Genomic DNA, 11,874 nt, shown 5'->3' with positions numbered 1-11,874 from the left:
AGACAGACAGACAGACAGACAGACAGACCGACCGACCGACCGACCGACCGACCGACAGACAGACAGATAGATAGATAGATAGATAGATGGATATATAGATAACAATATTAGTGTCATGACAATAACCTTGGGTCCTCCTTCTCCAATAGTTCGTTTGTTTCTTCTCTCTCCTGGTTACTGTCTTTGTCTCGTAGGTTCCTGTGAATTCAAAATGCAGGACCTGATCCAGATCTGACACTGACGTCATTATTCATATGGTAATTCCTAATCATAATACAATCTAACTCAGCATAATTGCTTTAACGTCAAACACAAATAATAAATGGTACATACAACAGTAGTGTTTCTAATTTAACAACTTAAACAACTTAACACAGTACCTGTAACGTGGCTGGTTACACATTAGCTCTTTCCTGCTTCGTCGCCCTTAGTGATCTGCTCAAAGGGCCGCAGCTAACATTAACTCCCGGGGCTAACTCCCTTCACTTTGTGCTTGTCCGCAAGCAGAGGTAAACAGAAACAGGGAAGTTTCTGCAACAGCCATTCACAGACAGACATACGCTACTAGCATAACATACAGTAGCCTATACCAGAAAAGTCATTGATCTCTAGCAGTATTAAGTATTAGTATTAGCTGCTTCATTGTTTAAGCCGTAAGTGTGTGCAAATAGTAGTGACTTACAGTCCAGAAAATTACGATACACATTTTTTAAGGACTATGCCTGAACTGCAATTCAGGTACTAAATAAATCTCTAGTCCTTTTTTGTAGTGGTTTAGTAAAACTAATCCAACAGAATGACATGGGAACTCCAAAACAGCATTCATTTTCCATATAACATTCTCTCAAATGTTTTTAATAAATCATAAAGTAGAAATCAACTTTACAAACTAAGCTTTGGTATGTCATTATCTATTTTTTGTTGATATAGAGAAAGCCCACCTTGATGTTGTTGAACCTGAAGTGATAGCCAGTCTCAAGCAGGATGACAATGAACCTTCCTGTCTGTGCTTCCCAAGCTGCACTGATTCTGAAGCACAAACCCGCCCTCCACCCACACCGTTATACAAATATGCGACATGCACGTCATGTCAACACATTTAATGAAAAAAGGACATTGCAGGAAGGTGAATAATCTGCTTGGGTAAGGAATTAACTTCCAACTTCAAGCTTATTAATAATGAAAATAGTAATAATAATAATAATAATAAGAAGAAGAAGAAAAAGTAAGAAACATGAAGATTCCTTATTTTGTATCTACATCTAACCCTAAATAGTGTGCTATTGAACAAGCAAATCTTAACTGAGCTGGTGCTGGAGAACAAAGCTGTTTTCTACTAGAGCTGGAATGGAATGTTGATAACACAGGGTCAGACAAGATTAGGTTACCTCATATTAAACTTCTTCCATAATCTTTCGCCTCCGTTATGCTGCTCTTATACTGTTCCGTTATACTGGGCTTATACATTACAAGGCATTCAAAACTACACAAATACACACAATTGTAACAGCATCTTAGGGGACATTTCACCAAGAAAAAGTAGACAGGTGTCCAGCCAATGATACGAGATGGTAGCGTAACTACCGCGGCCAATAATTGACCATTGACAGTGTCTGCAGATGTACCCTGCCCATAACAACGGTGCGGCGGGATCAAAAGATGTAAATGCTAATTTGCTTTGTGCATGAAATGCACTCTATAAATAAAAATTGATTGATTGATTGATTGATTGACAGTGAGTGTTGAATTCAAAATGCTTTCATCAGCGTTCTTGTTGAAACTTAAATGATTTGATCCTGACAAACAGAAACATTCGTGTAAAATTTACTTACACCATTTCTCGTTTTTTTTTCATTGACCCTAATACCCAAGTGTTTGGGTTTTTGAAGGCTCCTACTGTCAGATAATAAATCTGACAGAAGACTTACGGTGTCAGAGACCTAGGGGCTAGTTTTGCCTCGCGGGCCTCGTACTCCTTTGAAATTTTCTTGTAGCAGGAGACCAGAACCAAAATGAGCCAGAGCTGCAGAACCAGGATCAAGACGTACATCATGAGCTCAGAGATCAGGGACGTTATCTCCCGATTGGCTGCAACACAGACAATTCAAACAACAGAGTATCACTTATTGGAATCCAAAGTGCATAAAGTTACAAGATTCTTGCCTTTAAATTTGATTATTTATTTGCTGTGAAACAGATGCCAGTGTATAATAAACACTTAAATGTACATTAGTATTCAAATTTGTACTTCTATTACAATAATATTAATAATATATAATATAATAATAATATATTATTTTTTTATATTATAATATAATAATGATAATAAAGTCATCCAGTGTCTTTTTATTGTGTATCTCAACCACATTTCTCCCACTTATGTCAGCATTTGGAACGTTTCTAAACCCCAGAATTTGGCTCTAGACTCTGTGATAGTTAATAGCAGTTAGAAGTAATAAAGTCCTTCCTTAATTACAAATGGCTGGTCATTAAGAGTCTTAAGCAACTAGTTGTACCATCATAAAGTAGCTCCAAATAAAACATAAATAAAACATAACGCAGCATATTGTCTGATGCTGTAAATGTTTGACAAGAGACTGGCAAAAAAAAAAAAAAACAGATTGGTTGAAGGCAGTGTAAAACAAAAATCTCGTTTTCAGAGATGAGTGGATGCTCTAGATATTAACGTTTACATTTATGCATTTAGCAGTCGTTTTTAGTGGCGATGGGATTTATGGCTCTTTGGAGGGAGCTGGATCTTTGGGATCCGTTCATTTCAAAGAGCTATTCAAAAGTCTGGCTCATTTTTCTCATACAGTATGTATTCACTTTTAAGGAGCCAGCCTGAGGTTAATTTATTTTATCCTGGAAATAATCACAGGGAGGAATAAAGGGCTGAGATTTGGGTCAGAATAATTTCCCACCAATATTTGAATTACGCTGAAATATTGATTATAGACACATTTGACACGTTTGGACAATATTTTAAATTCTGATGTGGATTCATTGTAAATATTCCACGAATATTCGACGAAGTCGTTGCTTTGCAAGTCACAAGTAAGTCTCAAGTCTTTGCACTCAAGTCCGAGTCAAGTCTCAAGTCAAGACAGGCAAAGTCCGAGTCGAGTCCAAGTCAAGACTGAAAAGTGTCAAGTCAAGTCCCAAGTCCTGCCGTTTCTGTTTCGAGTCCTTTCGAGTCCTTTTCAAATAAAATAATAATATATTTACACAGATCGCTTTGGGTTTTGGAGAAAGTATCAAGTCTTGTCGAGTCAAAGGGCTCAAGTCCAAGTGAAGTCACGAGGCATTGACGTTAAAGTCCATGTCGAGTTGCAAGTCTCTTTACGTTTTGTCAAGTCGAGTCTAAAAGTCAACAAATTGATGACTCGAGTCTGACTCGAGTCCGACTCGAGTCCAAGTCATGCGACTCGAGTCCACACCTCTGCTATATACCCCATGTATCAAGTGTTGTAAAACGACTTTGACTTATGTTATTCATGCAACACCTAAACACTTACAAATACACAATAAAAAACAAAGCAGGCTACAATGAAGTTCCATGAAAAACCTTTAGTGCAAAATTTCCACACAAGAACTTTTTTAACAATACAGTTACAATATGCATACAGCCCACTAGTACTACTACAAACTGTACAATTGACTTGTGAACGTTCCTGAGGTGCATATAGTTACTTTGTAAAAAAAACATTTTTTTATAAGATTGTGATATTAGACTGATGTCATCCTAGATTTAGAGAAAAATTGTGATGAATTTTAGCCATCCTCATGGAAATAGCTCCAAACAACTGATTCCTGATTCTACGGACTCCAGCTGACGTGCCAGAAGAAAGCGAGTTAACCATGTCTTTTGCTGCCTGTGTTGTTGCCCTGCTCTGAAAATCAGCCGTGGCTCTCTGCAGTCCCCAGGCCAGCAGTATTACTTTGGAGGCAGTCAGGTAGCTAGTGAGAAAAAAGATAAATGTTATTATACCGATACAATTATAAAGTTGTAGCAACAATAGTAAATATTATGATCTATTACACAGTATATTTTATGTATCAAATATTCATAATTTAGTATCAGCTCATTTGCATGCATGCTATAGAAAACTACCGCTGACCAGTTGAACTACAGTACATACCTTTCTGCACTTTCCGAGTTCAACAGTGTGACCTCTTCAAATGGCTTCAAGAGCGCATATCTCCTGCAATGTAGTCCATTCTTTTGGAGATAAAGGCAGGGTGGAGACAATGGGGTTCTTGTTGGTGAGGAAACTCTGCAACATGTTAATATGTCGATGCTGAGTTCCATCTTGTGACACAGTCCTGTTGGGGTCGTAGTTCGTCCATCTTCATTTGGAGCCGTGTTTCCTTCCGTTTTTTGTGCTGCCACTGTGCTTCTATGAAAGTATTCCACTGCCTCCTTAACTTTATTGATGATGGATTGTGGACCTTTGAGGGCGTCTCTTACCACAAGATGTATGGTGTGTGCCAGGCGAGGCACGGGAGGGGAGGTGAGTTCATCCTGTTATCTGAATGGCCTTTGTGATGTTTGTAGCATTTGTCTGTTATCAGCACACCACTTTCTTATCAACCGCCCACTCTGCTGCAACACTGAGGAGCCCTTTTTTTTGCCACGTTGTCTGCTGTGTGCCGCTCATTAAATTCAATCTTCAATGCAGTAGCATGTTACAGACATGAGTGAGGTTGTAGCCCTTAACGTCCAACAGTCAGTTGTTAGGCACTTTGGACACCATTCTCCTGAGTGATACTGCTTCTCTCTCATACATATCTGACACTTTCTGGGTCGGTACCCTCTGACATGGAGAAGTGCAAAAGGGGTTGAGAGCATAGCAAACGTTTTTAAAACCTTTGTCTTCCACAATTTTAAATGGCTGAAAGTCAGTGGCTACCATCTTTGCCAGCTCTTCAAAGATACTTTAATTGCATACTATATATTTTTTTATATTTTAGGGAGTTTCTTTAGAGGGCCGGGACAGATTAATTTTTTTTTTTTTTTTCGTTATTTCTTATGGGAAAATGTTTTTCAAGATATGAGCACCTCGAGTTACAAGCTCGGTCCTGGAACGGACTATGCTCGTATCCCGAGGTTCCATTGTATTTACAATATACAACACATACAATACATTTCTGTTCCTGAGGTGTTTGTGAAGGAAAATGACTCCGCTTTTTTTGATTTCTCACGTACAATTTCAATTTCAAAGACAGGCAGGATTTATTTATATTTCACTCAGTCTGCTGATCTGTGATGAGAAATGAATGAGAAACAACCAACAACCAAAACAACCAAGACCCTTACCTACTTTCACCACGCTGAGCTCTACATGCTTTTCCACAATATGGTGTACGTCATTCTGCACCAGGAAGATAGTGCGCTGAAAAGTGCAGCGGTAAGTCCCTGTGTCATTGAAGGTCATGTTATGAATGTAGATGGTTCCAGACTGAATATCACTTTTCTTGGTTCCTTGCCACTCCATGCGACCATTGAACTGTTCATGGATTGTTTCAGCTCTGGGGTGGTCATAGTGAAAAATCTGAAAATCCAAATTAAGGAAATGTTAAATATTCCAATTACTTGGAAATGAAATGTGTGCAGTGGTATAGTTCTGACACAAAACTCTATCTATCTATCTGTCTATCTACCTATCTATCTATCTATCTATCTATCTGTCTATCTATCTATCTATCTGTCTGTCTGTCTGTCGTTCCGTTCCTCCATCCATCTGCCTATCTTTCTGTCTGTCTGTCCGTCCGTCCGTCCATCCATCCATCTACCTACCTACCTACCTACCTACCTATCTATCTATCTATCGAAGTCAATAAACTGCATGTAACTTTGCGTTTTAAACACACTTCAATGATGGGCCGGACAATGATTTTGATAAAAAGGTGCACAAACTGAAATCTCAACAAATTCTAATTCTAATTCTAACAAGACATAATAACAGATAAAGACTGCATAGCTGTTGGTACTGTCAAGTTTTCAGAAGAAGCAGAGAGAGTACATGCAGCAAGTACAGTGACCCATGTTTCATTAGCAAAACAAAAAGGACTGTCATGGCAACAACTGGGCATGATAGCTACCTCAGCTGCATACCGCAAGGGCAATGCCTGCAACCCACATAACAAATACAGGGTCAGACAAGATTAGGTTACCTCATATTAAACTTCTTCCATAATCTTTCGCCTCCGTTATGCTGCTCTTATACTGTTCCGTTATACTGGGCTTATACATTACAAGGCATTCAAAACTACACAAATACACACAATTGTAACAGCATCTTAGGGGACATTTCACCAAGAAAAAGTAGACAGGTGTCCAGCCAATGATACGAGATGGTAGCGTAACTACCGCGGCCAATAATTGACCATTGACAGTGTCTGCAGATGTACCCTGCCCATAACAACGGTGCGGCGGGATCAAAAGATGTAAATGCTAAATGCTAACGAATGGGCAGCGACACGTCCCCTCACCAAGTCAAAGTGAAAAAGAATTGTGGTTCTTTTGAGATGGAATGGCCGTCAGAGTATGTGCAAACAGAAGAACAAGCGGTAAAACAGGGAGATATTGTTTTTCTTTTTTCGATTAAGAAAGGTCCGCTTTGAAAAACCGGCAGCAAAGCCAAAGCAGCACACGGGTTTGCCATCAACAGAGGTGAAAAAAGGTCAAACCTAAGTTAGATTTGTGCATTTTATAGTGACATTTCTTAGGCTCTTTCATTTATGGATATTTATAATTAAATACTGTTACTTCTAGATAATTTATGGGTAGTATGAATGCTAATAAAAAACTGTGTAATTATATTTTTGGAGACAAAGGAGTTACAGGAAGTTACACTATATCACAAGCTACAGTGTAATTGTGCAAAATGTGAGTGGGTTTTAATGTTTATTTTGATCAAGTGTGATAACGGTGTGTGGCCACAGTGTGTACTGGACTTCTGATGTTGCTCACAGTGGTCCTCAGTGTGCTCAGAGAGCTTACATAGAGGGAACATTTCTTGTAAGGTGTGTAAAAACAGTATTAAAAACAGATAAAATGTGTGGAAAAAAACTAGAGTCTGAAAAAAAAAAAATCTTTGTGTCCTCTTTCTATTTTATTTTATTGGGTGGGGCTTGTAAAAACGTTACAGAGAACGTTTGGGACTGTTATATGTAAATGAACAGGAGGATAATGTAGCATAATACATTGACATTTCTTGAAATGTATATTATTTTTCTTTTTTTTTTTTTGGCCCAGAGGCAATGTCTCTGTCATTGGTATGGAACTCCAGGGTTCACCTTCTGGGCAAGTTCGAATCCCGGTTAGGGCAGTTGATACCTTCCAGTAGATTCACCACCCGCAGGAAGGTTCAGGGGGGGGTTGTTTTACGGTGCAGTGTGATTAGGGTGGCGGTAAAAGAGACTGCTGCCCCCGCGACCCGGTAACGGATGAAAATGGATGGATGGATTTTTCTTCTTAAGTTTGAAACAGTTTTGATTAATACTGTTGAAATAATATAGTGTAGCGGGCACTGAGGGGCATGTCTCTCACCCAGGAGGGTTGTGGGTAAAGGGGTGTGTTTAGTGCCCACCGATGTTGGCGCTCAGCACCATGTTCGCTCCCTGTTCCTGTTATCTGTGTTAAACACCAGGCTCGCCCCTGCATTGCATTGTTTTCTTTCTTTTACCGGTGTGTGCATTATTAAAACACCACATATTGTTTGATGCAACAATAGTATTTATTCAACTTTAAGTATTGTTAACAACGACCAGTCGTGTCTATAAAATGTGAAGACCTCTACACGAAGATTTGCTTGCTTAATTAAAATAGAAAATCCCATCAACTTTAAATAGAGAAACTTACTTGGGTAAAAATGAGAGAATTAGATTAAGCCTAAATATACTATACGTATCATAAAAATTGTATCAAAAAATTTCTAACAACCATCTTTTTTTCCCCAAAGATAGTCCTGTGTATTGTCAATTTGAGTTGAACGATTCTAAATTTAAGTTGTTATCATTAATGCCTGCCTTTGTATTTAACCTTTTTTTGTTATTGAAATTGAAGATGACATAGACATTTTACGAAAGAAATATTTAATCAAATCAGTACTGACATCTGGAAGCAGGAGGTTCACCAGATTCTCTCTAGTCATGCAGACAGTTTCCTAACAGGGATAGGAATGTCGGGGATTGGTTAAGGGGATTGGTTAAATTGAGACTGTGGGCCAGGAATCATAGGCTTAGATACGTGCAATAGCATTGTTGTTGATTTGAACTATTTATATACTTGTATACGACAATAATAATTATGTACTTATCGACTACTACTACTACTGCAAGTCGTAAATTCTACCCCTTATCTTACTGTGGGATAATGCATATGCTTAAATGCAATCATATCATTTTTTATAATTAACTGTTTGACCCATTGTAAAGCACTAAATGCAATCATATCATATACAGCTATGTATATACTATATATATGTGTATATGCATATATAGATTGATTGATTGATTGACAGTGAGTGTTGAATTCAAAATGCTTTCATCAGCGTTCTTGTTGAAACTTAAATGATTTGATCCAAACAAAGGTGTAAAATTTACTTACACCATTTCTTTTGTAAAAAAAGAAGTTTTTTTTCATTGAACCTAATACCCAAGTGTTTGGGTTTTTGAAGGCTCCTACTGTCAGATAATAAATCTGACAAAAGACTTACGGTGTCAGAGACATAGGGGCTAGTTTTGCCTCGCGGGCCTCGTACTCATTTGAAATTTTCTTGTAGCAGGAGACCAGAACCAAAATGAGCCAGAGCTGCAGAACCAGGATCAAGACGTACATCATGAGCTCAGAGATCAGGGACGTTATCTCCCGATTGGCTGCAACACAGACAATTCAAACAACAGAGTATCACTTATTGGAATCCAAAGTGCATAAAGTTACAAGAGTTTTGCCTTTAAATTTGATTATTTATTTGCTGTGAAACTTATAATTGACAGTTAACAGATGCCAGTGTATAATAAACACTTATTTATTATTATTTATTATTATTATTATTATTTATTTATTTATTAATTAATGTACATTAGTATTCAAATTTGTACTTCTGGACTATGCTCGTATCCCGAGGTTCCACTGTATTTACAATATACACACAATACATTTCTGTTCCTGAGGTGTTTGTGAAGGAAAATGACTCCGCTTTTTTTGATTTCTCACGTACAATTTCAATTTCAAAGACAGGCAGGATTTATATATATTTCACTCAGTCTGCTGATCTGTGATGAGAAATGAATGAGAAACAACCAACAACCAAAACAACCAAGACCCTTACCTACTTTCACCACGCTGAGCTCTACATGCTTTTCCACAATATGGTGTACGTCATTCTGCACCAGGAAGATAGTGCGCTGAAAAGTGCAGCGGTAAGTCCCTGTGTCATTGAAGGTCATGTTATGAATGTAGATGGTTCCAGACTGAATATCACTTTTCTTGGTTCCTTGCCACTCCATGCGACCATTGAACTGTTCATGGATTGTTTCAGCTCTGGGGTGGTCATAGTGAAAAATCTGAAAATCCAAATTAAGGAAATGTTAAATATTCCAATTACTTGGAAATGAAATGTGTGCAGTGGTATAGTTCTGACACAAAACTCTATCTATCTATCTGTCTATCTACCTATCTATCTATCTATCTATCTATCTGTCTATCTATCTATCTATCTGTCTGTCTGTCTGTCGTTCCGTTCCTCCATCCATCTGCCTATCTTTCTGTCTGTCTGTCCGTCCGTCCGTCCATCCATCCATCTACCTACCTACCTACCTACCTACCTATCTATCTATCTATCGAAGTCAATAAACTGCATGTAACTTTGCGTTTTAAACACACTTCAATGATGGGCCGGACAATGATTTTGATAAAAAGGTGCACAAACTGAAATCTCAACAAATTCTAATTCTAATTCTAACAAGACATAATAACAGATAAAGACTGCATAGCTGTTGGTACTGTCAAGTTTTCAGAAGAAGCAGAGAGAGTACATGCAGCAAGTACAGTGACCCATGTTTCATTAGCAAAACAAAAAGGACTGTCATGGCAACAACTGGGCATGATAGCTACCTCAGCTGCATACCGCAAGGGCAATGCCTGCAACCCACATAACAAATACAGAGAAAATGTCTTGACAGTTTCTGCTGACAAAAGAAGAATACCGACAACATTATGGTCAATGGCAATGTGGACGTAGGACTATTAACAATGTGCAAACCGGTGATAATAAGACCAAACAGTGAATATAGACCATGCATTAGACAATATCCAATCAAACCAGACATTTCACAGTTCACAGTTTTATCTGCTGAGCTAGTTTTGCTACATCCAAAATTATCTTTGGGTCCAAAATTTAGCTATACTTTATTTCTTTTTTTTTATAGTAATATTGTCTTTTTATTACGAATATTTGCCTTAATGGGATATATGTTATGCAGCTACACAGAACACACATGCATGTGTCAGGAATGTCTTACGTAATCCCTGTCACTGTTTCAATATCACTTCACGATCCTCTCTGTCTCAGTGGGCAAACACTCGGATTTCAGCCTGCGTAAATCCTTCAGATCAATGACAGAAGTGTTCTGCTTTTCAACAGGTAAAATAGGTATGTTTCATTTACTGCAGATATTGATGTATGTAAGGGTACCACTTGACTGTTGTAGCATACTGTATGTCAACTCTACGGCATTCACAATGTCATGAGGGCATCAACAGGAAAAGAAGGTAAAGAGGAAGTGAAAAGAAGGTAAAGAGGTAGTGAAAAGAAGGTAAAGAGGAAGTGAAAAGAAGGTAAAGAGGTAGTGAAAAGAAGGTAAAGAGGAAGTGAAAAGAAGGTAAAGAGGAAGTGAAGAGAAGGTAAAGAGGAAATGAGAGAAAGTTAAGAGGAAGTGAAGAGAGATGTAAGGGTCAGGTCAAACTGTTTCTCGAGGCAAAAGGAAAATTGTGTACAGATGGTTGTTGTTCCAGACACCTTACAGAGGGACTGAAAGCGGCGTTAGCAGTAGTCCTAAATATTTGTCTGAATAATTCTATAGGAAATATTCTGGTGACACATTAAACACAAAAAGAGACATGAACGGGAGGGGCAATATGGGGAATTCGAAGAGGAATGGCAGGAGTGACATATGCAGTGGAGTTGGCAGGGTGGGAAAAGAACAGGCCGACAATGATAAGGATTTGGCAGCTGCATTAACTGGCAGACTGACGATATACTCTCCTCCTCTCGCCCCGACACAAAACTATTTGGCCAAAAGAAGCGAAAAAAACTAAACAGAAAAAAACAGATCGTGTTACATGTTCCAAAACTGGACAAATGGAGTTTCCTCTCCTGTAATGTCCTTGTTAGATAACATCCCTGGTAAGAAGAGAGTGTATTAGCCCTCATGCACAGACATGAACTGTATTCTTGAAAAGAAAAAGGAAAAAAACATTATGGAAAAAACAAAGGTACACAACAAGTCAATGAAATATATGTATCGCCTGAAGGTAAATCAATTTTACAATTCAATTTTTAATCTATTTTGGGGTGAATACTGTACCATAAAGTATTCACCACCTATGGATTTAATAATTACTCAAAAAAAGAAAAAGTGCAGCATGTCTAACATGTGCTAAACATAACTCACAAGGAAACATGAGACCAAAAAGAGGAAAGTTCCCAAAACCTAATTACCCATTCCTGGTGCTACATATGGATTTCGTTGAACTCGATAAAAGTCCATCCATCCATCTTCAGCCGCTCATCCTTTACCGGGTCGCGGGGGCAGCAGTCACCACCCAAATTACATTGCACCATAACAACCCCCCAAACCTTCCTG

The 11,874-nt window shown here is 38.3% G+C and overlaps 3 protein-coding genes across 5 annotated transcripts in view; all 3 read right to left on the bottom strand.

Annotated features, from left to right (window-relative positions):
* The window catches only part of LOC112487985 (potassium voltage-gated channel subfamily E member 1-like), a 6,131-nt gene extending 5,616 nt beyond the window's left edge, over window positions 1-515 (bottom strand). The window contains exons 1-2 of the mRNA XM_025061905.1: window positions 381-515; window positions 127-198 (exon numbers count right to left, since the gene is read on the bottom strand). Coding sequence (XP_024917673.1) covers window positions 127-198; window positions 381-403 — 95 coding nt within the window. The 5' untranslated portion in view covers window positions 404-515. The remainder of the gene's footprint in view (window positions 1-126; window positions 199-380) is intronic.
* Window positions 516-1,762: 1,247 nt separating this feature from the next.
* LOC103388863 (sodium channel subunit beta-1-like) lies at window positions 1,763-5,561 on the bottom strand (the record flags this gene model as incomplete). Its single annotated transcript, XM_008324062.1, has 3 exons — window positions 1,763-1,796; window positions 1,929-2,088; window positions 5,321-5,561. Coding segments are annotated over 3 exons (435 nt in total), but the record flags the coding sequence as incomplete, so codon positions are not given.
* A 2,949-nt stretch (window positions 5,562-8,510) lies between these two features.
* Window positions 8,511-11,874, bottom strand: part of LOC103388843 (sodium channel subunit beta-1-like) — an 18,346-nt gene continuing 14,982 nt past the window's right edge. For 2 of the 3 annotated variants that reach the window (XM_017037699.2, XM_008324038.3), the window contains exons 3-4: window positions 9,339-9,573; window positions 8,511-8,883 (exon numbers count right to left, since the gene is read on the bottom strand). In XM_017037699.2, the coding sequence (XP_016893188.1) occupies window positions 8,720-8,883; window positions 9,339-9,573 (399 nt within the window). In that variant the 3' untranslated portion in view covers window positions 8,511-8,719. The remainder of the gene's footprint in view (window positions 8,884-9,338; window positions 9,574-11,874) is intronic. The other variant, XM_025061910.1, reaches the window with a different exon arrangement.

The sequence above is a fragment of the Cynoglossus semilaevis genome, chromosome 13 (genome assembly GCF_000523025.1).
Source record: "Cynoglossus semilaevis isolate Cse_v1.0 chromosome 13, Cse_v1.0, whole genome shotgun sequence".
NCBI classification, from domain to species: Eukaryota; Metazoa; Chordata; class Actinopteri; order Pleuronectiformes; family Cynoglossidae; genus Cynoglossus; species Cynoglossus semilaevis.
Note: the sequence above shows the minus strand (reverse complement) of the source record. Positions and strands in the feature narration are given on the sequence as shown.